The 21,351-nt window shown below is 37.2% G+C and overlaps 1 protein-coding gene across 1 annotated transcript in view; it reads left to right on the top strand.

Annotated features, from left to right (window-relative positions):
* Window positions 1-316: 316 nt before the first annotated feature.
* The window catches only part of sntg2 (syntrophin, gamma 2), a 77,203-nt gene continuing 56,168 nt past the window's right edge, over window positions 317-21,351 (top strand). Inside the window, exons 1-4 of the mRNA XM_053335883.1 lie at window positions 317-385; window positions 20,277-20,414; window positions 20,513-20,569; window positions 20,726-20,783. Of these exons, the coding sequence (XP_053191858.1) occupies window positions 317-385; window positions 20,277-20,414; window positions 20,513-20,569; window positions 20,726-20,783 (322 nt within the window). The remainder of the gene's footprint in view (window positions 386-20,276; window positions 20,415-20,512; window positions 20,570-20,725; window positions 20,784-21,351) is intronic.

Genomic DNA, 21,351 nt, shown 5'->3' with positions numbered 1-21,351 from the left:
GAGGACAGGCAGCAGGTGGAGAGAGGCGTGCAGACTGATGAGCAGCAGCAGAGGAGCCAGTGTGTGCAAAGCTGAGCCGTGGAGAAATAAGCAACGATTTGCCATAACTAATTTGTCCCTGCAGCCGGTGAAACACTTGTACAGTAATTGCAGGATACAGAAAGCTTTAACAAAAGCCTGACAGAGCTTATAGGCATGGTTTGTCTGTCTGCCTCTGTCGTTGAACGGGACGCCGGCGAATAACGCTCATTGCTGGATAAATGACTTGAGAAACTCTCGTCGAAGTCAGCGGACAGAGAAAGCGGTTTGATGGGAAATGAATGTACCCGGGAAACAGCAACCGGAGCTGATCGAGCGACCCGCCAGTCTTTTGGTTCCAACTTCGGCAAGTATAGCCTACCTGTTTTATTTAATGTGTACAATAAACTTAAACAGCTGACCAGGTCGCCTTTTTCGACCTCCATGAGATGTGTGATGTGCAGGGTCGTTAATAAAAGCGTACACGCAGTTTTGTTCTTTGATGTGGAGGAAACACCAAACTGCATTTTAAAAAACGCCTGTTATGTGTTCCCTCGTTTATAAATACTTGTAAGTACCTTGCACGCTTTGAGATAATTGTTTCCCTGAACCACTAACGGCATTTAATCAGATCGGCATACATTTACTACATGGTGGTGCTCTTACTTTAACAAATTAATAACTTTTAAACGGCGTTTCGCAGTCCGCCGTCATTCAAATAACGTTACACCGCGCAGGGCGGGGAGCAAACAACGCATATGCTTATACAAGTTAAGATAAGATTTCGTTGGAAAGTGGTCCCTCATTTATCATCTTGTATACGCCGAATTTACCAGAAGACCACAAGTATATATTAAAACATGTTGTCCTGCTCTGCGAATAATGTAAATTTGCCCATAAGCGAGAATATATTAAAGTGGCAGATGTGTGAGTGGAGGCTGGTATGACGCGCTTTTCATACGCTGTGACGTTGGAGTAGTTGTGCTCCACAGACACAGGCTCAACATAACTTTACATTATTCCTAAACCTCCAATTTGAACATCATTAAGAATTATTATTACTGATTATTAGGGCTTCTGTAATCAAAATCACAGCTATTCAATTAGTAACTGATTGACTGATTAATTAATTGCCTGCTTGTACTGAAACTGCTTTTTTGCATATTACATTCACTATGTTTTTCATAGTCAGCCACAGACATATTTGAGATGAGCTTTCCTAAAGAACTTAATGTTTAACTGGGTATTGTGGTTATGCATCATCAACAAAAACACAAATAATTTTAACCTTTTTAATATCTTACAGGCCTATAACCTTTTTAACATTTGTGTTTGCTTTATGCTGAACTCAAAATGCAACATATAACATTTGTTACTGAACATTTAATCAAGTACAGTCTAATTAACTGAGCATAACTATTTTTGATTTAGCTAAGGATTGTATACACCACATTACACTTGGTAGGCTAATGATGATGACAATCTACTTGCTTATCTCTTTATAGAGACCTTTCATTGTCTTATCTTTTCATGTAAAGTTATGTAAAGTTCTGAATAGCTTCAGTTGAAACATGCTGTATACCCTTTTGGGCTATATATGACCCCTCATTCTCTGCATGGTACTCAGCTGTCATCTCTTATTGCTTCCACTGGACAGATAGCACCTTTAATTTCATCAGTCCCCGGAGTCCTGCATTGTGTGCACTTTCCGTTCACCAAGCATTTGCTTTTAACACTGGATACATGAGTCTCAAGGCACACAAGTCTGCAGTCTAATTCTGCTTAGTGTGTGTTCACTTTTCACACATATCCCACTCTCTATTTACCGAAGACTGACGGCTGAAATTACACAGTAAGCAGAGTTTTCCTGTTGAAATAGGCTTTCACTCCGTCATGCGTGTTTGTGAACAGATGGTGTGCAGTTTGAAGGTGTTAACGATGGACTTTGCTGTGCTTCCACATTCATGAAGTTTTAAAAAGAAATGCTTTAATTAGGCTTTGAGGTTGAGGTTTAAATTGCTGTTGTTGGGAATCACTGATCAATTACAGACATGGACAAAATAATTCCATTTTATTAAAAATAATACACCATTCACTATGAACAGTGTCAAAATTAAAGGCTGTTTCATTATCAGTGTATGTCCATGTTTGGTTTGCAGTGGAACAAAGCAAAAAAGTTGTGAAAATTCATGTTTATTCTACAAAGACATTCAAAAGTAGCCTGGACAAAATTATTGGTACTCTTTGGAAGTTGTAAGAAATAATTAAATTGTAGTGATAGTTGAAGCAGACTTAACAGAGTGTTTTAATTAGTAGCGAAGATGTTTCCAATCTTTTAATCACGCATGCAGCCAGTTTAAAAGAAGAAAATTAGTCACTCTGCTGTTTTGTGCCATTGTGTTCATCACATTGAACATGGACAACAGAAGGAATACTAGAGAGTGGTCTGAAGACATTAGAAAAAAGGGAACAGCCAAGCATGGTCAATCTAAAGGTGACAAGACCATCTCCAAAAAGCTTGATGTACCTGTGACCACTGTTGCCAGTATTATTAAGAGGTTTAAGGCCCCTGGAACTGTAGCCAACACCTCTGGACATGGTCAGAAGAGGAAAATTGGCCCAAGATTGAACAGAAGGATCACTCAAATGGTCAAGAAAGAACAAGGAAAACAATCCAGATCCTAACTGATCTTCAAGTTCCAGGTACAATAGTTTCAGGTCGCACCATCCATTGCTGTCTAAATGAAAATGGCCGAAGACCTAGGAAGACCCCACTTCTGAGAGAGAGACACAAAAAAGCCAGACTGGACTTTGCCGAAATGTATGCTGACAAGCCACAGTCCTTCGGGGAGAATGTGCTTTGGACAGATGAAACAAAATTAGGGCCTTGCTGCCTCAGGCACTGGGTGCCTTGAATCTGTGCAGAGCAGAATGAAATCACAAGCCTGTCAAGGCATTCTGAGTGAAACATTGAGCCCAGTGTCAGAAAGCTGTGTCTTAGTCACAGGTCACGGGTCTTCCAGCAGGATAATAACCCCAAACATACATCAAAAAGCACTCAAGGGTGGATGAGAAGAAAATGTCGGACCATTCTGAAGTGGCCTTCTATGAGAACTGATTTGAATCCTATTGAATCTGTGCAGAGAGCTGAACCTTCAATCAAAAGCAATCAACTGTGTAAACAGGCAGTCGCTCTTACCCAATTTACACTTGGCATTAAAATGTGATCTGTATCTGGATAAAGAAAAACATGTTAACGCAGGCGTAAATGCACTCGGGACACATTGTGATCAGAGTGAGATCAGATCGGCCAGACCACATTTGCAGGTGAAAAGGCTTGCATTGTGATCGGACTTCAATCGGGCGTTAATGCAATCTGTACATCGTGACCACAATCATAAGAAAACAATGGTCCCACTAGTTTAAAAGGTCACCTAGCTCCACCTCTTCCTGCCAGCTGAAGCAAGCCCAGTAAAAGCTACAAACTAGTAAACACTAGTCTTTGCTCACAAAAAATGGTTTAGAAATTAATAACATCGACTCGTGACAGCAGTTTCCTTCACCTGGGATGCAACATGTCTGACAGATCCACCACCAATTTGAATATTGAGATTTGATCACAAAGGGGTCACAACTGAGGAATGCATTTTAATACCAGGTGTAAATGCAAGGACCCATGGACCAGATGTCAGTATTCAGATACAGTCATTACACATGTTAATAGCAGGTGTAAATGGGGTCAGAGGCATTACAAGCTGTATCATCATTTACATAAACTACAGTTTTAGGGGGACAAACAATATAAAAATGTGTTTTCAGAGCACTTAACATGAAAAAAATCTGTTTTAATTAAGTGTTTAGCTGTTCAGTTAGCAAACACTTGCTTTATGACTAGACTAAATTTCAGTTTGAACTTATGAAGAGCTTTTGCATCCAGTCCCTACAGTCCAGCTGCAGATTTATCTCCAGGATACGACTCAAACTTGTTGTGTTGCAACCCTGTGTTTCATTTGAATAATTTCTCATGTTCAGACACTGTCACTCTTCCAGAGTAAGTATGACAGCTTCCCCTGTAAAGAGTGTTAGCAAATATGTCAAATCATGCTGACATCAAAATATGCGCAATGATGGAATTATATATTATTCACACATAGCCTTGCATGACTACATGAACCATTGGTGATTCTGACTTGTTGGTCTCACATCACTACAAATGGGATTAAATAGAGAAGAATACAATATGATCATCAAGCAATCAAACGCTGGCCTGTCCCTTTCTAAATACATAAAAATAAGTGACATGCATGTCATATAAAATTTCCAAACCCCTGTGGTCGCATGCCTGAGGATTTCTCTTGACAGGAGCTGCACAAGCATAATTATACCCCAGTGGAGTGTGAAAGTCGATGCTTTTGTATTCAGGAAGTCAATCATATTTTAACCAAATCAGTCCTGTTGGAGCATGAACATGTATTCTCTTTAACTTTTCATTTTCCCAGAGCTACTCAGGTAATTGGAAAGGACACAAAACAATCAGGCTTTATATTCTAAAACGGAAATTTGGTTTCTTTAAAGAAAGAGGTTATATTTAGTGTCGTTCATTGCCTGCGCAATATTCAATTTTGCTCCTATCAGCAGAGTCAGGCTCTTCAAGATGAATAGTATAATTTAATGACCCTAGAGTAAGAATGCACACATGGAGCACATGTTGTTGGACTTCTGTCTGACTCAGCGTTTCCCTGCCCTGCTGTAAAATGTTTAGTAATACGATACAAGATCATTATATAGATATTATTTCCTGTGAGGTAGCTCCACAGTTTTAGTTTAATCTCTTTATGGCATATGAACTAATGGTAAGAACTCAAGGAACCCACAAGATTTGTGAATTGAGCCAAAGGGCAGACTCCACTCTTATATCATAAATTTGTCTTTTTCCTAAGCTTATAATTAGTCCCTGTAGGAAGTGCTAAAAGACATATATAATACAGTATTATGCACAGTCATATTCCATTATTCAACTAACTACAATACCAGGCATTAATTAAAGTCTTAATTAGATGATGTTTAAATTTTTAAAAATGTCAAGAGGATATGTAGTGTCATAAATCCTGACACATCAAAACAAGTCACCCTGTCACATGTTTAGAACCTTTCTTGAAATGTTTCCTTAGCAAATAAAAGGAAAGTAGTCCTCTGCATTATTAATACCCACAGCGTTTCATTAGCATTTTTATTTAGATTCAAGGCGGGAAACTTATGCATTTTAATGTCCTATTCATTTCCAAGTGAGATATAAAAAAATCTGCCTTGTCCCTTCACCAGCTGATAGGGAACAGTTGTGGACCCTTCACAGTTTGTCACCACTTCAGACAAAGACAGCTGCACTCAAAAAAAAACAACAACAATGTACTAAAGGCAATTGTTGCATATCGAACTGAGATTCATCCTTGGAATGGGAATAAAACAATTTTTGGAAATATAAACAGTCCTAGATTACTTCCTCAAATTCTACACTGGCCCCAAATTACTCCTCCCATAGTGCCAACAGGAGGACTCCCAGCCCCCATTCAAACCCAGCTCCTAACTTTCACTGCATTGTTCAAATTGCATTTCTTGTTTGATTGTGTCTGCTCCAGTATTGTACGTATGAGAGAAAGCGAGGACGACACTTGCATGTCAAAAAGCAAAGGGAATTCTTAGAACATTTGCAGACTAGTTAGACTAATTTCCTTCTTCCAGTTGATCATCTCTCGCTCTTACAGAACCACATGCAATAATCTCACACATGTCGCACAGATTTGGGGAAGCAGCGGCTATCACACAGTCATCCGCTGCTGTTATTTGAGCGGTAAAGCTATTTGAGACAAGCCTATTCAAACAATGAATATACAATAGAGAGGGAATACATCAAGTGGTTTTCATTCCCCACGGAGACACTCTGAGTGGAAGATTGAACAAGGATGATTGCGGAAGATATAATATCATATTTCTGTGAGTTGTGTGCATATGAGGATACTGTATAGATCCATCTATACAGTTTATTGACCTTCCAGGATATTGACATACAGTTTTGAACTGCATACAGCAGGTTTACTGATGCATTGGGAAATTATCTACTTAATGCTTATATAGTAAAATACCTGCAGTCATTTCAACCAGCGTTTATGATAACTCAGTTTAGCTTGAAGAACTGAAGTCCCACATCATTACACACCTACTTGCTTTCCTTGCCAATCCCACATTTTTAATCTCTGCTCAGATACATTTGTATTTCTTAATAAATTGGTGAACATACAGCATAAAACAGCATTTTCATCAGCCTACTCTAAAATGTTCATTATTTTATTTTTTATATAAATCATGTATTTAAAAGCAGCTATAATCACTATTTTTTATAATAATAATGTATTATTAAGTAATGTGAGAAGTGTTGCTCGTACTGATGAGCCCACAGAGAATTATCAGTGACTCTGCAGCTCCCTTCGGCTTTAAGGAGCTTAATAGTGAGGTTCAGCTCATTGTTTAGTTGTCTGGCCCCAATTTTACTGATTTGGTTCACTGTCACCGTGTTGTTTTCGACCACATCAGGCAGCAGCTTTCAGTTGGAAAAAAAGCTGTAAAAAGCCCACTGTATACTACCTGCTCAACACCAAACAGCAAACAGACAAAGTTAACAACTTATTCCCGAACATAGTGGAGCATTTAGCACCTAATGAGCCAGATATTTCCCTCAGGAGTCGGTAAGAGAGCAACAACAAAGCTAAAAGAGAGTGAATATTGAATTCAGGTGTACACAACTCCAAATGAGGAGTAATGTTGCTCCGTAACTGCTGCAAATAAGCAACCGTTTGCTAACAAGTATAACATATCACCTGAAGAGGTGATGATATGTCAGTGTTGTGTTCATGACTCATTTCCGCTGCCCCCAAGTGGCCAAAAAAAATCAGTTAATGTAGTTTTAAAGGAACAGTTTGACATTTTGGGAAATATACTCATTTGCTTCCATGCTGAGAGAGTGATGAAAAGATTGATGCTGTTCTCTACATGAGAGTGTATCAATCTTCTCAAGTTACTCTCGGCAAGAAAGTGCATAATTTATTTATTTGCCAAAATGTCGAACGTTTCCTTAGAGATGCAGCACAGGTTTTTACTCATTTCTGAGCTGTACTTTCAATGTAATGTCATTTAAGAACAAATGAGAACAGTATTGGCTGACAAATTGGCTCATTGAAATAATAAATGAATAGTAAAAGTTATTGTACATAATTTGAAACAACTGGCGAGGAGTAAAGTTAAGTATAAAAAATATCCATCTGAAGTTACTGACTGAAGAACATCAGATCTGGTGCGTTAACTGTAACACCAGTGTTACCAGTGTTATCCTGTGTTTATTGTACCACGGTCAGAGGCTGCTGCAGGTCTACCCAGCATGTCTGAGTCTTAAGCTCTTACTATTTTCTAAATATTTTTAAAACAGCTTGTGGAGACATGCAGCGGCATTGATGAATATAATCCATACATGATGAATGAGATGAGTGGTGAAATGTCTGATATAACTTTATAAAAAGGTACATTCATTGCAATCTAGAATAGGTCCAAGCAGAAGAAACTGAATGTCAGACAGACATTATGTCACATTTGTCTCTTTACTGCAATAAGAGTACATTCTGATTGAAAGTGAAAATAGTCCTCTAAAGTGATAATTAGTAGCATGGTAAAGATGATGGATTATGTTCATGACTGAAGCAGTGTCTCTAGGCTGTTTTTTTAATGGATCTTTGAAAATCCATTTATTAAATTAATATAAAAAACAAAAAAAGCCTTTTTTATGTTTTAAATCTGAACTGCAACATTTCTCGTTGGTACAGTGGAAACCACTTCTAGTGATCAGTTCTAGTGATCAACTGCTTATATGGCTCTAAATGCTTGGGCCAGAATCATTCCTATACAAATGCTGTTTGTTTGATGATCAAGTAGTCCACTTACAGTGTTCATTTTGGGTGTTTTCATATGTGACAACACATACAGTAATTATATCATTTATTTAATTATTGACAAATCATTTACTTAACTCCTATGATACATGTATGATATGTACTTAGAGGCTGTGGTACCATTATTGTCTCACAGTAACACGACTGCATCCAGCTAGTTACCTGAGGCTGGTGCTTCGTGCTCTCTTAAATCATGATGAATGAATGAAAAACATAGTCTCCTCGAAGCTCAAGACAATTTGCCAAAAAAAGGCTAGCAAGATGCAGCATTGAAACATTGATTTGAAACAGCTGTGGTAATCTGCATAAGAAATAAAGAAAGAAAATTATTATAATAATTATCTACTTATAGACATGATGACGATAAGCGGTTTCGCTGTACTTGCAAATGGTAACAAGAGGTAACTTTCCCACAAAGAGCATGTTTGCAATTTATGAAATGTGCATGTTGGCAAAAATGCAATCTCACAGTTTGCAAAAAACATATGTGCCCACACTTTTGCAGTGTAAGCCAGACGCATATTAACTATTTGCAAATAAGCTGCAGTATGTTACCAGATTACATATGTGGTAGTTGTTATAAATACAGGAAATACTTTGTAGCTCTTTGCTTCAAGAGGCGGCTTTCAGCTTGGATTTGAAATATGATAAATGATAAATTGCTAAACCTTTCTAAAAGAAATCCAAATTAGGTTGATAACTTGACATTCTTGTATAACTGTAAAGCTGCTCATGCATTTCACTGCAGACACGACCCTAGGGTATTTTTTAATTGACCCTGCTCCCCCCTCCCTTTTTTAAAAAAAGAAAAAAAGAGTACAAGCATAAACAGAGTGCTGGGTTGTGCTTTTCATCTTGTGTTCTACATCTCAGATTTCAGATGATTTTTTTTTAAGATCCAGATGAAAGTGCTCTGCTTGACAGAAGTAGTGATTATGACACCTGCCAACATCATACAGCAATTGTCATACATGCAGCTTATTCATTTGCCATGTGAAGAAAATGTATTGTTGTAATGCTGCAGAGGAATCCAACTGTCTACCTGTTTGTGCACTCGTTAACCGTAATGAGACCAACAATAGTTAAAACTATGAGTTATTCATTTGCACAATTGTTTTTCCTTGCATTTGTGTATATATATAACTATGTTTTTTTTTAAAATACTGTACAGTTTGATATTTCAGTCCAGTCAATATTTCATATTCATTAATAGCCTTAAGGTTCAGATGAATGTAATTTTGTGTTCAGACATGCAGCTAGAGAGAATGAAGTCGGTATGAATAAGGAGAGTGAAGTGATGTCTGATGTCTGGCTACGGCTCTGAGACAGTTTCACTCACAGAAACCTATGAATCATGGGCTGGATTTGTGTGAAATCCATGGTGAGGGATTTGTTCACGTTAAACTGAACTGATGGAATTTAAGTGTAATTCACTGGAAAGGAGTGTAAATGGGTTAAAGCAATATTTTAAAAAGAAATTTAAAGAAAAACCTTTCTATATGTGCTGTTTTGATGACTTCTCTAGAAATGGTGTCAGATCTGGATATAAAATGTGTGCGCCTGGAGATTGAGCTCTGCCTGTGTTTGTGTGTGTTTGTGACGTGACAGTCGTGGTGCTTTTCAAGGTTATTGGTGTCTGGAAAGTTCCCTTCCGCCGCAGCCAAAGTGAACTCAAATGTCAACTATCTCCGCATCAGGAAGGAGACACTCAGGAGGCAGAAATGTCTGGGTTATTAAAATATGCAGGGAAACGGCAAATTCATTAAATAACGGTATGTTATTTGATTTGCATAAATAAGTACAAGCTATTATACCACACTAGCAACTGAGAAAGCCTAAATTCTTATAGCATACAGAACAGCATCCCACATCCTAATCATCATATTAAGCTCAAGACATTAATAATATGCCACAACAGGTCTGTGCCTAAATGATTTCCAAGTGAAACAACAAGTGAAAATAAATATTTTTCAGAGAAGCCTAGATGTCTGATTAAGGACAGTCGAGTTTGATTTTGATGAAAAATGAGATGGGAGCCCTGTTGACATCTCTTGTGTAGCCTGTCCTTTCATTAAGGTAAACAAATGTGTCAACTTTACAGCATACACAAATAGGCATCACGCAAGCACAATAACTTGATTGATTAGTCAGTCAACATTGATAATTGATCAGTAATTCTTATATCAGTTATCATTCCCAAATGCCCAACATTTGGTGGTTCCAGCCATAGACTGTATAAAGGTTTTCACTGAAGCCAGTTTGAATCAAAGAGCTTATGGTCGGCACCATCTTTTTCGTTTGGAGCCAAGACCTTCTGAATAAGGAACCACTCGGCAGTGCAAATTTGGGCTAAATTGAGTTACTTTTGAAAAATTTGCATTAGCAGGGCAGGTATTGTAACAAATAAACTTACTCAAACAGTAACAGCAGTCCTATTGGGTACCTCAGAGTGCAAATTAGTTGTATCCATTGACAACTGCTGCTGTTTATTAAAATATTCTATAGTTTTTATACCCTCATAAAATGTAATCTATGAAAAATAACGCACGCCTAGCAGTAATGCACCAGAACATGTAAAAAAAAATGTACCTGAACAGGCAAGGAATAAAAAGAGTTGAAGCCCCCAAACAAAGATGTAAACAATGCATGTTGCTAAATATTCAAGTGTATGTTTATCAAGGTCTCTCAGTTTGTTAGCTCTCAGGAATACACAAAATGTTTTTTTGGTGAGAAACTGTGAGTATAAACATGTTGTTTACAAAGACTACTGGGTACCTTTTTTTTTTTTTTTTTTTTTTTGGCTATAATCAAACTTTTTATAATAACATCTCTAAAATGACAGTATGAAATGTGAGAGGTATTGCACGAATGAACCAATAAAGAGTTATAACTCTGCAGCTCCCCACGGTTTTAAACATCTTCATAGTGAGCTCCAATTGTTTTGGCTCATTCTCACTGCTATTATAGTGTTGTTTTCAGTGCAAAAGCTCTAAAAAACAACTTACTGTAATACTACTTTTACAACATAAAACATAAAATATGCAACTAGCTGGTGAACATAGTAGACCATTGAGAACTTAAAGAGCCAGATATTTTGCTCAGGAGTTGATAGAGAGCAAAAAGCAAAAATAAATATTGGACTTTCATTTACCAGGAGGACAAAAACATGGCTCCAAATTAATTATAGTGTTGCTCCCTATAACTGTTAGATTTGAATATTTGCATCAGTTTATTAACATGCTAACAACACTTTACCTCATCAACTTAAAAAGTAATATGTCAATGCTGTGTTCATAAATTGTTTCTGCTGCCCCCAAGTGGTCAAAAATCAGTTGTTGCAGTTTTAATATGTGATGTGCATCAGTAGCGGTAGTTTCACTGGCCTTACTACCTATTGCATGTCTATGGTTTGAGCTGTGAAAATGAAAACATACTGTGGTACAGTGGTGCGAAGTCACTCAAATGGTCAATAAGAATGCCTCTTAACAGCATTTTTTGACTAGAAAAAAGCATCCTAGTACTCATGATCCACTGAGCATACAAGAATGTTTTCTACTTCAGTTGTGCCAAGCCAAGTAAGATCTCTCTCTGCTTCACTTCTTTCAACATTGAGAAGTGTACTTTAACCATCCCATCTGAGCCACACCTGTGATACACTAGTACAAACCCTTTAAACAGTTGAGATGATTGCAGCTTCTATGTCACACAATTTAGAAAAGCTAGTGTTTCAGAAAATGATGACATTTTTCTTGAACCTTGTTTCTTTGATGTATCCTGTTGTAAAAAGAAAAAAGGTTGTCTGAACTTATGCTCTTTGCTGTGGCAGAGCAGTTCTGTGCTGTTTTGTGCTTAATGCAGTAATCCTATAGATATCCATGAAATGTGGTCAGCTGAACACAATGTAAATTACAGTGTGCGGGCCAGTGGCCTGTGTTAATTATATTGCTGGCAGGCTACCTGTCTTAGAGAAGTCTTAGTCACTTGAGGGTCCAACAAATTTACAAATTCTTGACTTGGAGTACGTATTATAATGGCACAGGCTACTGCTGTGACCACCTGTAAACCTGAAATCATGTAGCTGTGATCAGAGCCTTTGATGAGGACACAGTGCTACTGGTATTTCATAGAATTTCAACAGCATAGTAAAAAGTATCCTGTGGTGATACTTGGCTGATGTTGGAGTTTTGATGTTTGCTCAAACGGCAGGAAATGTCTTGCATTTGCACCTCTTCATTTGATCATCTCATTGTGCCTGCAAACCTTTGTGTTTGTTTTGCTTCACAATGAAAACTCTACAGTAAAAAGCTGGATACATTTAACTGAAAAACAACAAAATGTGTTGATTCTAGAGGCTGCAACTATTTTCATAATGAATTAATCTACTGATTCTTCTCTCCATTTATTTTATAAACTGTTAAAGAATTGTGGGAAAAATGCCATTTACAATTTCTCAATATGTTTTGTCCAACCAACAGTACAAAACCTTGAAGTATTCAATGTACATACATTATAAAGAAAAACAGTCAATTCTCACATTTGACAAGGTAAAACTGGATAATATTTGGCATTTTTGCTTGACAAATTACTGAGACGATGATCATTTTTGTATCATTTTCAGTATACAGACATGTATGCAGTGCTCTGTAATAAAGAACACATAAATGTCCAACTGTTTCTTTTAAAAAAGCTCTCAAGTGTATAATGAATAGAACCAGTTGACTTGTTTAACTTCTTATTTTATTGATCATCTCTCCTGGTTGTGCAATTTGAGCCATGTGTCTATCATTCAGTCCTGTGATTAAAAGCATGAATTGAATGAAAAGAAACAATCTCAAACTCTCCTCAAGCAAACCCCTGATGACCCCTAGTTCATAAACAGTCCTCTAGCAAATGTGACCAATCCAGCTAATCACCAAATATTTTCTGTTCTTTACCTAACTCAGAAACTCCTGCTGAGATAATGTTCATCTTATTATACTTAAAAACAACACAACTACTCACAAAGCCCTTAATGCCTTGTTAGATGAGTATCCCTGTCAACTTGTCAGCTCTCCAAGTCAACGTTGGAATTGTTTATTACCAACATTTTTTTCATATTCAGTAAAGTTCAGGCGCTCTTTGAAAATCTTTTAGACTTGGAGTCATTTATAATTTATACTGCTGTCTGAAATAAATTGCAGATATCAAGTGAGCCCCAATGCAATCCTTCTGACTGATGTTGTGATCTCTGTTTGAGTCCACTTGCCTACTGTGTGTGAGGATACCTCCTAACTTAACTAATTAACTATACATGTCCACCCTGTGGTATTATTTGTACTTTTGCAATCTATAATATTTATAGACAACCCTTTAAAATGTAGGTTTAATTTTTCTACATATATTTTTTTAATGCTACAGTGACCTTGCAAATCAAATGGCACTCCAATTTTCTGTAAACCTTGAATAACTTGGCAGATTTTTTCATTTCCACGAACACCTTTTAAATTGATTTGGTCTTATTGTAGTGAGTATAATTTTAGTTTCAGACTAACAAGTCAGCACTGTAATTTGATTGGTGCTTTATCTGTGTGGACTAGCTCTAAAAATAGTTTCTAATAGCACTTCAATTTTAAAAGCCTGACAGGCGGTTAAGGGGGTTGACATTGTTAACCATTGCTTTGTCACATATGTGTTTTCAGCACCCAGATATTACTCTGTGACTTATTACTTTATTGTGCTGTGATCCATAGAGAGCATATGAAGCACTGAGATCATGGGACTCTGTTGCTGATAGTTTGATCATTTACATCCCCACATTAGTCATGATTACTCAAAAATGTTGAATGTTGTAAAAGGACAGATGCTGGGAGTACATAACCAATGCTAAATGTGCCTGAAAAAGGAGTATCAACAGTTCTAGAGTATACAGGACTATGACTTGCTTCAGCAGTTAGGGCACCTTGGTGGTGGTTAACACTTCTTCTAACAACGCTGACCATCAGATGTGATGTCAACCGCTGCCATGGGAAATGCCTGGTGGCCTGAAGATTAGATGCTGTTCCCACAAAAATGTCCAAAAAAGCCTACTTGAAAAACCTACCTGAATCTGATGTAAAAAAGAGACCTGAAAGGAACTGAGGGGGATTAGAACCCAAAAAGACAATAGAGAGACAATACCAATACTGGCAGCAACATGATGCACCGTGGTCAAAAAGAGTAACAAAACAAGTAGTTTTTTTTTCTTCTGTTAACACAAATTTCTCTGTTGTGATAATTAAGACGCACAATGTGATCAGAGCTGATGGTGAATCTGCTCAGCTCTACTCAGGTATAAGAGTTATTAAGACACCATATCCAATATCAGGCCTGTTGTGTCTTTGGTCAGGTCTTGGATACTAGGAACAAAGTAGATTTCTCTCTAAATTCTCACTTATTGGACTTAAAAAGGCTATGGTCATCACCTTGTTTTGATGTGTCAGGTACCATTGATGATATTCATATTGATATCAAAACACCACTTTGACATTGTGTTAAACACAATGCACATTTTAACTTCACAATGATATTGTGCGGCTGCTCTATAGGATTGCATTAGATAATTTGCAATTTTCACTCCCCACAGTTTTAAGGTTTTAAAGTGAAAAGACACCCTTTTGACCACAGAGAGCATCATGAATATGATATGCTGTCACAAGATTTTAACTCAATTCAGCTTTGATTATAATGCCAATAAATGTGATTCTGCAGTGGTTATATGATCTGAATGCTGGAGGTGTTTTTTCATTGGAATAAAGAATTTCTGACAGACTGCTCTAAAGGGAATATGCAACCAGCGTGTGGTTTTTAACGAGATTGTTTTATGTACAGGTGTCCCACAAGGCTGCTTTATCCCCTCTATTGTTTTCAATCTACTCTAAAGAAATGAGGTAGACAGCACCGTATTTACTAGAAATACTGATGATCTGGCCTAGACTGGTTTATGGTCCCACATGCCTGCACAGCCACACATGAACAAGCTGGCAGAAGATAAATGATAAGCCCAAGTGCTGATACTTTATTCGAGGACATCAGTTCCCACTTCCCACACACTTTCCCATATCATTTCCTCAGTGGCTCTGTCACTAAATACTTGAAAATATGTAAGCGAACCACGATTACCATCAACACCCACTACTACTGTACATTAAAATCAAACTAAAACTCAACCCAAAGGAATGAATCTGTTTTAGGTCTTTAAATACAGAGTCTCACTAAAGCTCATCCTGTCAGACTAGCAATGTGACTCATCCATTGAGCCAAGCAACATTTTCATCATTTCATAATTTGTACCATTGTTTTAGCAAGTAAGGTAGACTGGTTAAGGATCAATTTCCCTGAGAATATGATGGATGTCTTGCACTGGAGCACTAATATCAAATGTAATGGCACTGGATACCACTACTTTAAAGTTGTTGAAATACATATCGGTTATAATGGTGCTGCAGCTATTCTACATTGTTTTCTCCTTTTTCAAAAAACAATTTTTATGGAAATAATGTCTAAGACATCTTCATCTTCGAAGATCTGGGCTACAGTAGAAACATGGGGGGTTCTGTGGAATAGAAGCCACTCCCTTTTTATAGATATAAGGGACTCATTCTAAGGAAATGAAAACACACTTCTTATTTTCAGGTGATTAAAGACTAATTAAAACATACAAATATTATAATCCATTTCTGTCATGTTGGTTACAGGAGATGCCACTAAATTCTAAATTCTTCTTTAGAATACTGTTGCCTATTTTTGAATAACACATTGGAATATCATTAGATCTGCGTCTAATTAGATAGACAGTTTGTTTCCATATAAATAATCAAATTGTTTAATTTTAAACCACATTTGCAGAAAACAGTAATGTCAGTGTTGTTTGATCGTAGGCAGAGCAAACAGGCCCACTAACTAACAGCCGACAGCAGCCAGCAATACAACAAAAGAGCCACAGAATCTGAGCAGCAACCCACATTAGGTTTCCAGCTAAAGTCCTCTGCTTATCTAACTAACAAACCTGAACACACGTGTTGTCCTGCACCTTAGACTGTTGAATGAACCCCCAAACAAACATCCACTGGGGGAAAGTGTACTGCTAATGTCAGTTTGCAGGCAAGGTAGCTAATTAGCTGAAAACAGCATGTAAATATACAAAATAGTATGTTGGTCAATTTAAATGCTGGTGTGGTCATTAGTCTTCAATACTACTAGTGCTAACAACACTCTTTCTCTCGTTCCCCTGCTGGGAGAACAAGACTGCCAGCTGCTGTGAACACAGATGTGCCGCTCTAGTTGCCAAGATATTTCTGAGATTTTTTGTACTTATCAATTATATAAAGTATTAAACAGGACAATTGACTGGGAATTTCTACAGTTATCGAGCTACACTTAGAAAATGTTCTGGTGCCCAAATAAACTAGCTTATGGCTGTGCGATTGGTAATGCATGTATGAATGTTATTGTGATTTATTGTTGACAAGATTAAAGAATTGTCTTCTTCCAAAGTCTGCCCCGTCAATAACAATAGCACAGTGACTGTGTATTGAAGTGTCTTATTATTTAGACTTAACAGCTCTGTCATTTGACAAGAAACAATATTGGCTACATTAGAGGTTTTTGCAGTGATAAAATAAAAAGTAATTAGAGGTGAAACTTTTTTAACATTACCGGCAGTCAGGGAGACTGGCTCACAGTATGTTGCCTTTGTGTACCATCAAACGTTGAGACTTGTTTTGTGAATGCAGTATAGCCATTGTACTCCCCAGCCCTATTTCCTCAAAGCCACCACATGAAACCTTAATTTACACTTTTTTCTCTTTCAGGAATAGAGCGCAACCTTCATCTCAAAGTCTTTTTAAAGGAGAATTGGTTGATCTCACTCAGACACTGATTGTCACCTTTTCGCACCCACTCTTGACTCCTCAAGAGTGCAGTTGTGTGCATCCTCTTTGAAAAGGTCAATCTTTTGCTATTCTGCTGAAATCTTGATAATGCCTGTGAAAAAGACACAATGGTAGGACAACAAACCACAACTATTTGTATTCTTGTTCTTATTCTCATGATCATAGTCTTCTTGCCTTGCCCTGCTTTATTCTAAGAATTTCATCCAGACAGTATTAAGTATTGATCACGACCAGCAGTATAATTTATTGTACATGAAATGTATTTTTAGTTTGTAGCATATCAGTATTTATGATAACCCCCTTTTTCTTGTCAAGTAGATTTAGTGAATATATCCAATCCCAAATTTCCTCAAATAAAAAATCATTTAGCAGCTTCTGCATGTTTATACCTGCAACAGAGAATATAAGCAGTATCTTTAATGGTATCTAATAGATAATATGGAACTTCAATCTACTGTAAGTGCCAAAAATCAAATTGCAATTCATCTTTCACATCAATACATGAAAAATGTTTTGTCCTTGTGAGTTTAGAGTGATTCCCTTTCCATAACACGATAGTGATTTTCAAGTATTGATTTTACGTTCTGGTGCTTTAACTAATTGAAAATACCACGAAAACACCATCGCTTTGTGTAAAGCATTTCAAAAAAAGAGTTCAACTAGTACAGACACTTTGGGTGCACTACTTATTATCCACAGTGCTGTAGGAGGTGTTTCATAATACTTCGACCGAAAGGTAAACCTACTGAGTAAAACCTGCTACATTATCAAATGAAAGAGGGGGTGGACACAATAACTAAAATACAGAAACATATTGCAGTGAATCATATCTTTGTGAGACTTATGATGCTCATAAATTCGATTGTATTTGTGTCACCTTCGTTTTGGCCACTGCTTGTAAGGGGATTCTTCACTTCACAGTTAAGTCACTTCAATTTGTTTGGCAATTGTTTTCCCATCAAATACAGACTCTTTTCCTTAAGGTAATTTGTTTATGTCAGATCATCCATCAATCACATAGACTCCTCTGGCTGGATGTTGATGAAGCATGGGAAAAAATGTAACTCAGCCTTCAGTCCGTGAATATAGAATTTTTAAGCATATGCCAACATACCACGGGAGGGGTTGAGGATGGGATTTGGGGAGTTGTTTTTTTTTTTTTGTGTGATATCTGAGACATGATGGACTGGACTGTGACAAGCCTTGAGGGAAGAATGCATCTCACTGCTGTGTTATGCCGTTTTTACAAATGACGGAATAGAGGAGCTATTATTAGAGGTCACAATAAAATGACTCAGAGGGCTGCATCATATGTGAAGCCTGGTCTCTGTTGACCTATTTTTACAGGCACCTACATATTACATCGGGCCAGACTACCCTGTAATGATGTCTTTCCAATCAGGGGGAACTTGTAAACTAAGAGGTACTTCTGCAGTTATTAAAGGGCATGTGAGAATATTGAGGAGTAGATCAATCAGTTTAAACAGACTAAGAGTTTATAGCTATGCTACAGTAGCATCTCTGTCAGGTTGTACATGGACACAGCTGTGCTTTGAGCTAAATGTAACACAACAGAAGTAATAGAAAATGTTTTACTGCTGGACACAAGAGCTCTCCTATTACACTGTAAAGTCCATTCTCAGTATTTTTTGCACTGGAGGCTTCAAGTTACTATATCATACTTGTCTATGTTGAGTATTGACCAGGATTGTGTTGTCACAATTCACACTCATAGGCCCACCCCTTAATATCAGACTTTTACTAAACATAGAAACATTTTCTACCCTCAGCAGATGAATGTGGAAAAAGCCTACATACATCGTTCTGCACAGTGAAGCTCAAATACCCAACTGTAGGGATAAGAAGAAAAATATATTTTTTAGTGGAGAGGAAAATTTGATAGATTACAGATTGTCCCTGTGGTTTAGGGGCTAAGACGCCAACCATGAACATCCCTGGTTCAAATACAACAAGGGGCCTTGTCTCATCTCCTTTCATCTCTCTTTATTGCCTGAAATACCCCAGCAAAAAATACTACGACTTTGTTGGATCACCATAGTTTAGAATTCAAGTTCAAGAATTTATCTTAAGGACATCAAGCACATTTCATTATGATTCATCCAATAGTTGTTGAGACGGTTCAATAAACCATGAATATCTGAAGAAAATGTCATGACAATCTATCTGATAGATCCCTGGAGCGACACCACCATGCATTATGATTTAGTAAAAAAGCCTTTACTAAATTATAATGCAGGAAAATAAATAGACAGACAGGTTTACAAGTTGGCATAACAGGAGACTAAACTTTATTATATTTACGATCACAATAACCAACAAACTGACTCCCACCAACTTCCATTTTAGGCCTTTATTAGATAGTAGAAAGATGACAGGAAATGAGTAAGAAAGAGCAGCAGTAGAGATCCCTGGGCCGGATCCAAACTCGATACGTTGCGGTTCATTGAGAGAGAGTGAAAGCTTGTACAGAAGTGAGCAGAGAAGTCAAAATAGATATCTAACAGTAATGGATAGATGGTTGAAATATCACTCTGCCACTCAAGTAATAACAGTAACATTGCAAACTTGAACTGGACACTGGAAAAAAGACGATTAACAACTGAATGGAAAACAATATTGTAACAAAACACACTATTAGCTCATAAATAGTGTTTAACCAACAAATGACCACATTTATTATGTGACAGGTGGTTTGAGCAAAGGAGCACTGATCTATTTGGGCTGTGGGGTACACCAGACAAAAAAACACTGTGCTATACAATCTAAAATGGGACTGGCAGCATTTTATTATTTGACAGAACTCCATCTGGCAGTCCTTCATGTAATCTCTAAACAAAAAGTTGGGGAAATGTCAAATTAATTAGTGCCCACAAGGGTCCATTTGTTTGACTTTAGATTGTTGGCTCTGTTATTTCATTTGGTGTGTGCAGGTTGTATGTGTACTGTAGCAGTGGAAAATCACAGAAGATAATAAGCATACAGTTTGTGGGGGGGGGTTGAGCTGCACTGTTTTTTTGGTTTGAAAAGTATTTATTGAATCTTCACCTAGTCGTAGTGTATAGTGTAATGTCTGTGCTGTGTCCTTTTCATCTGAATTGACTGGTGCCATTCCTGCCCTCAACATCAATTTGACAAGTGGAATTGCCTGAACTTACATATGCAACCATACAATCTCTCACACAAAGGTCTACACTTTCACAATGTCAAGCAAAACCAATTAACCTAAAACTAGACTACACAAATGACACATTGAGAAAAAAGAGGATTAAAATGTTCATTGCGTACATAATTGCTCTGCTTTGCTAAATATCAATGCTCTTCTCAATTCCAACAGACAAAATCTGGAATTGCTTTGCTGTGCAATGAGGAGACCAATAATACCTATGATGTCTGCCTGAAACTGACCAAAGAGGTGTTAACCATACAGAAGCTGGATGTGGTTTGCATAGGAGGAAGTGAATCCCAAGTAAATGTAAGTGCGCCTGAGGTGTGCATTTTAATTCATGCCCAGAATACTGTTTCAATGTTCACAATATCCTTTTGCCAATAAGAAACTCCCACTTTCTAAAGCACAGAACTGTTGTACTCCGAAGACAGGCGACTGGCGGTCTGGGCTTAAGCATCAAAGTAAGCAGATAAGTTTTGATTATGGAGAGACTAAAGTGGAAATGAAAAGGCTTTGGGTTGGGAAGATGACTGTTTGTCTGAGAAAGCAGTTTTGGGAGTAAATTTCCCTCTTGGAATTCAACAACATTCATCCTCATCTTCTCTCCTGCTTTTCAGGGAGGTGCAGAGCACAATGTGCCTGTGGTTATTTCAAAGATTTTTAAAGATCAAGTAGGTAAGAAAAAAATTGCATGTCACTAATGTACTGTGGATATGGAAATGGTGTTCAATGCTCTGTTAAATGTCATTAATCGAGTTCAGTGTTGAAATATTAATGAAAAAATGATGAAAGTGACACTCAATGTTTTTTCTTGTGACATTTAAATTCCCAATGAAAGCATTTTGAGCATCAATATTTCCTGTAGAAGCAAGTATTACTATAGGACATAATCAAAGAAAAGATAAACAAATAGTGTATCAGTTTTGGGATTTTTTAAAAATGTATTTATTTATTTATTTTTGGAATACTGGTATGTGCTTTCCCAAAGCTAGGTGAGAAGATTGATAAAACTCTCATGTATGTGTATTAAATTCAAAACTGGGGTCAGGACATGTTTAGCCTAGCTTAGCATAAAGACTAGTACTGCTAGTTTGTATTTAAACTGTTAATGTACAGAAATGTATAAACACTATATAGTTTTAGTTGTGTGTTGGGGGTATTCCTTTATGAATGCTTGTTTATCATCCACACAGCAGCGTTTTACATTTTCCGTTAAAGCACAGGTTAAAAAGATTTGATATAG

The sequence above is a fragment of the Scomber japonicus genome, chromosome 16 (assembly GCF_027409825.1).
Source record: "Scomber japonicus isolate fScoJap1 chromosome 16, fScoJap1.pri, whole genome shotgun sequence".
In the NCBI taxonomy this organism is placed as follows: domain Eukaryota; kingdom Metazoa; phylum Chordata; class Actinopteri; order Scombriformes; family Scombridae; genus Scomber; species Scomber japonicus.
The sequence above is the reverse complement of the archived record's forward strand: the minus strand, read 5'-3'. Positions and strand labels throughout refer to the sequence as shown.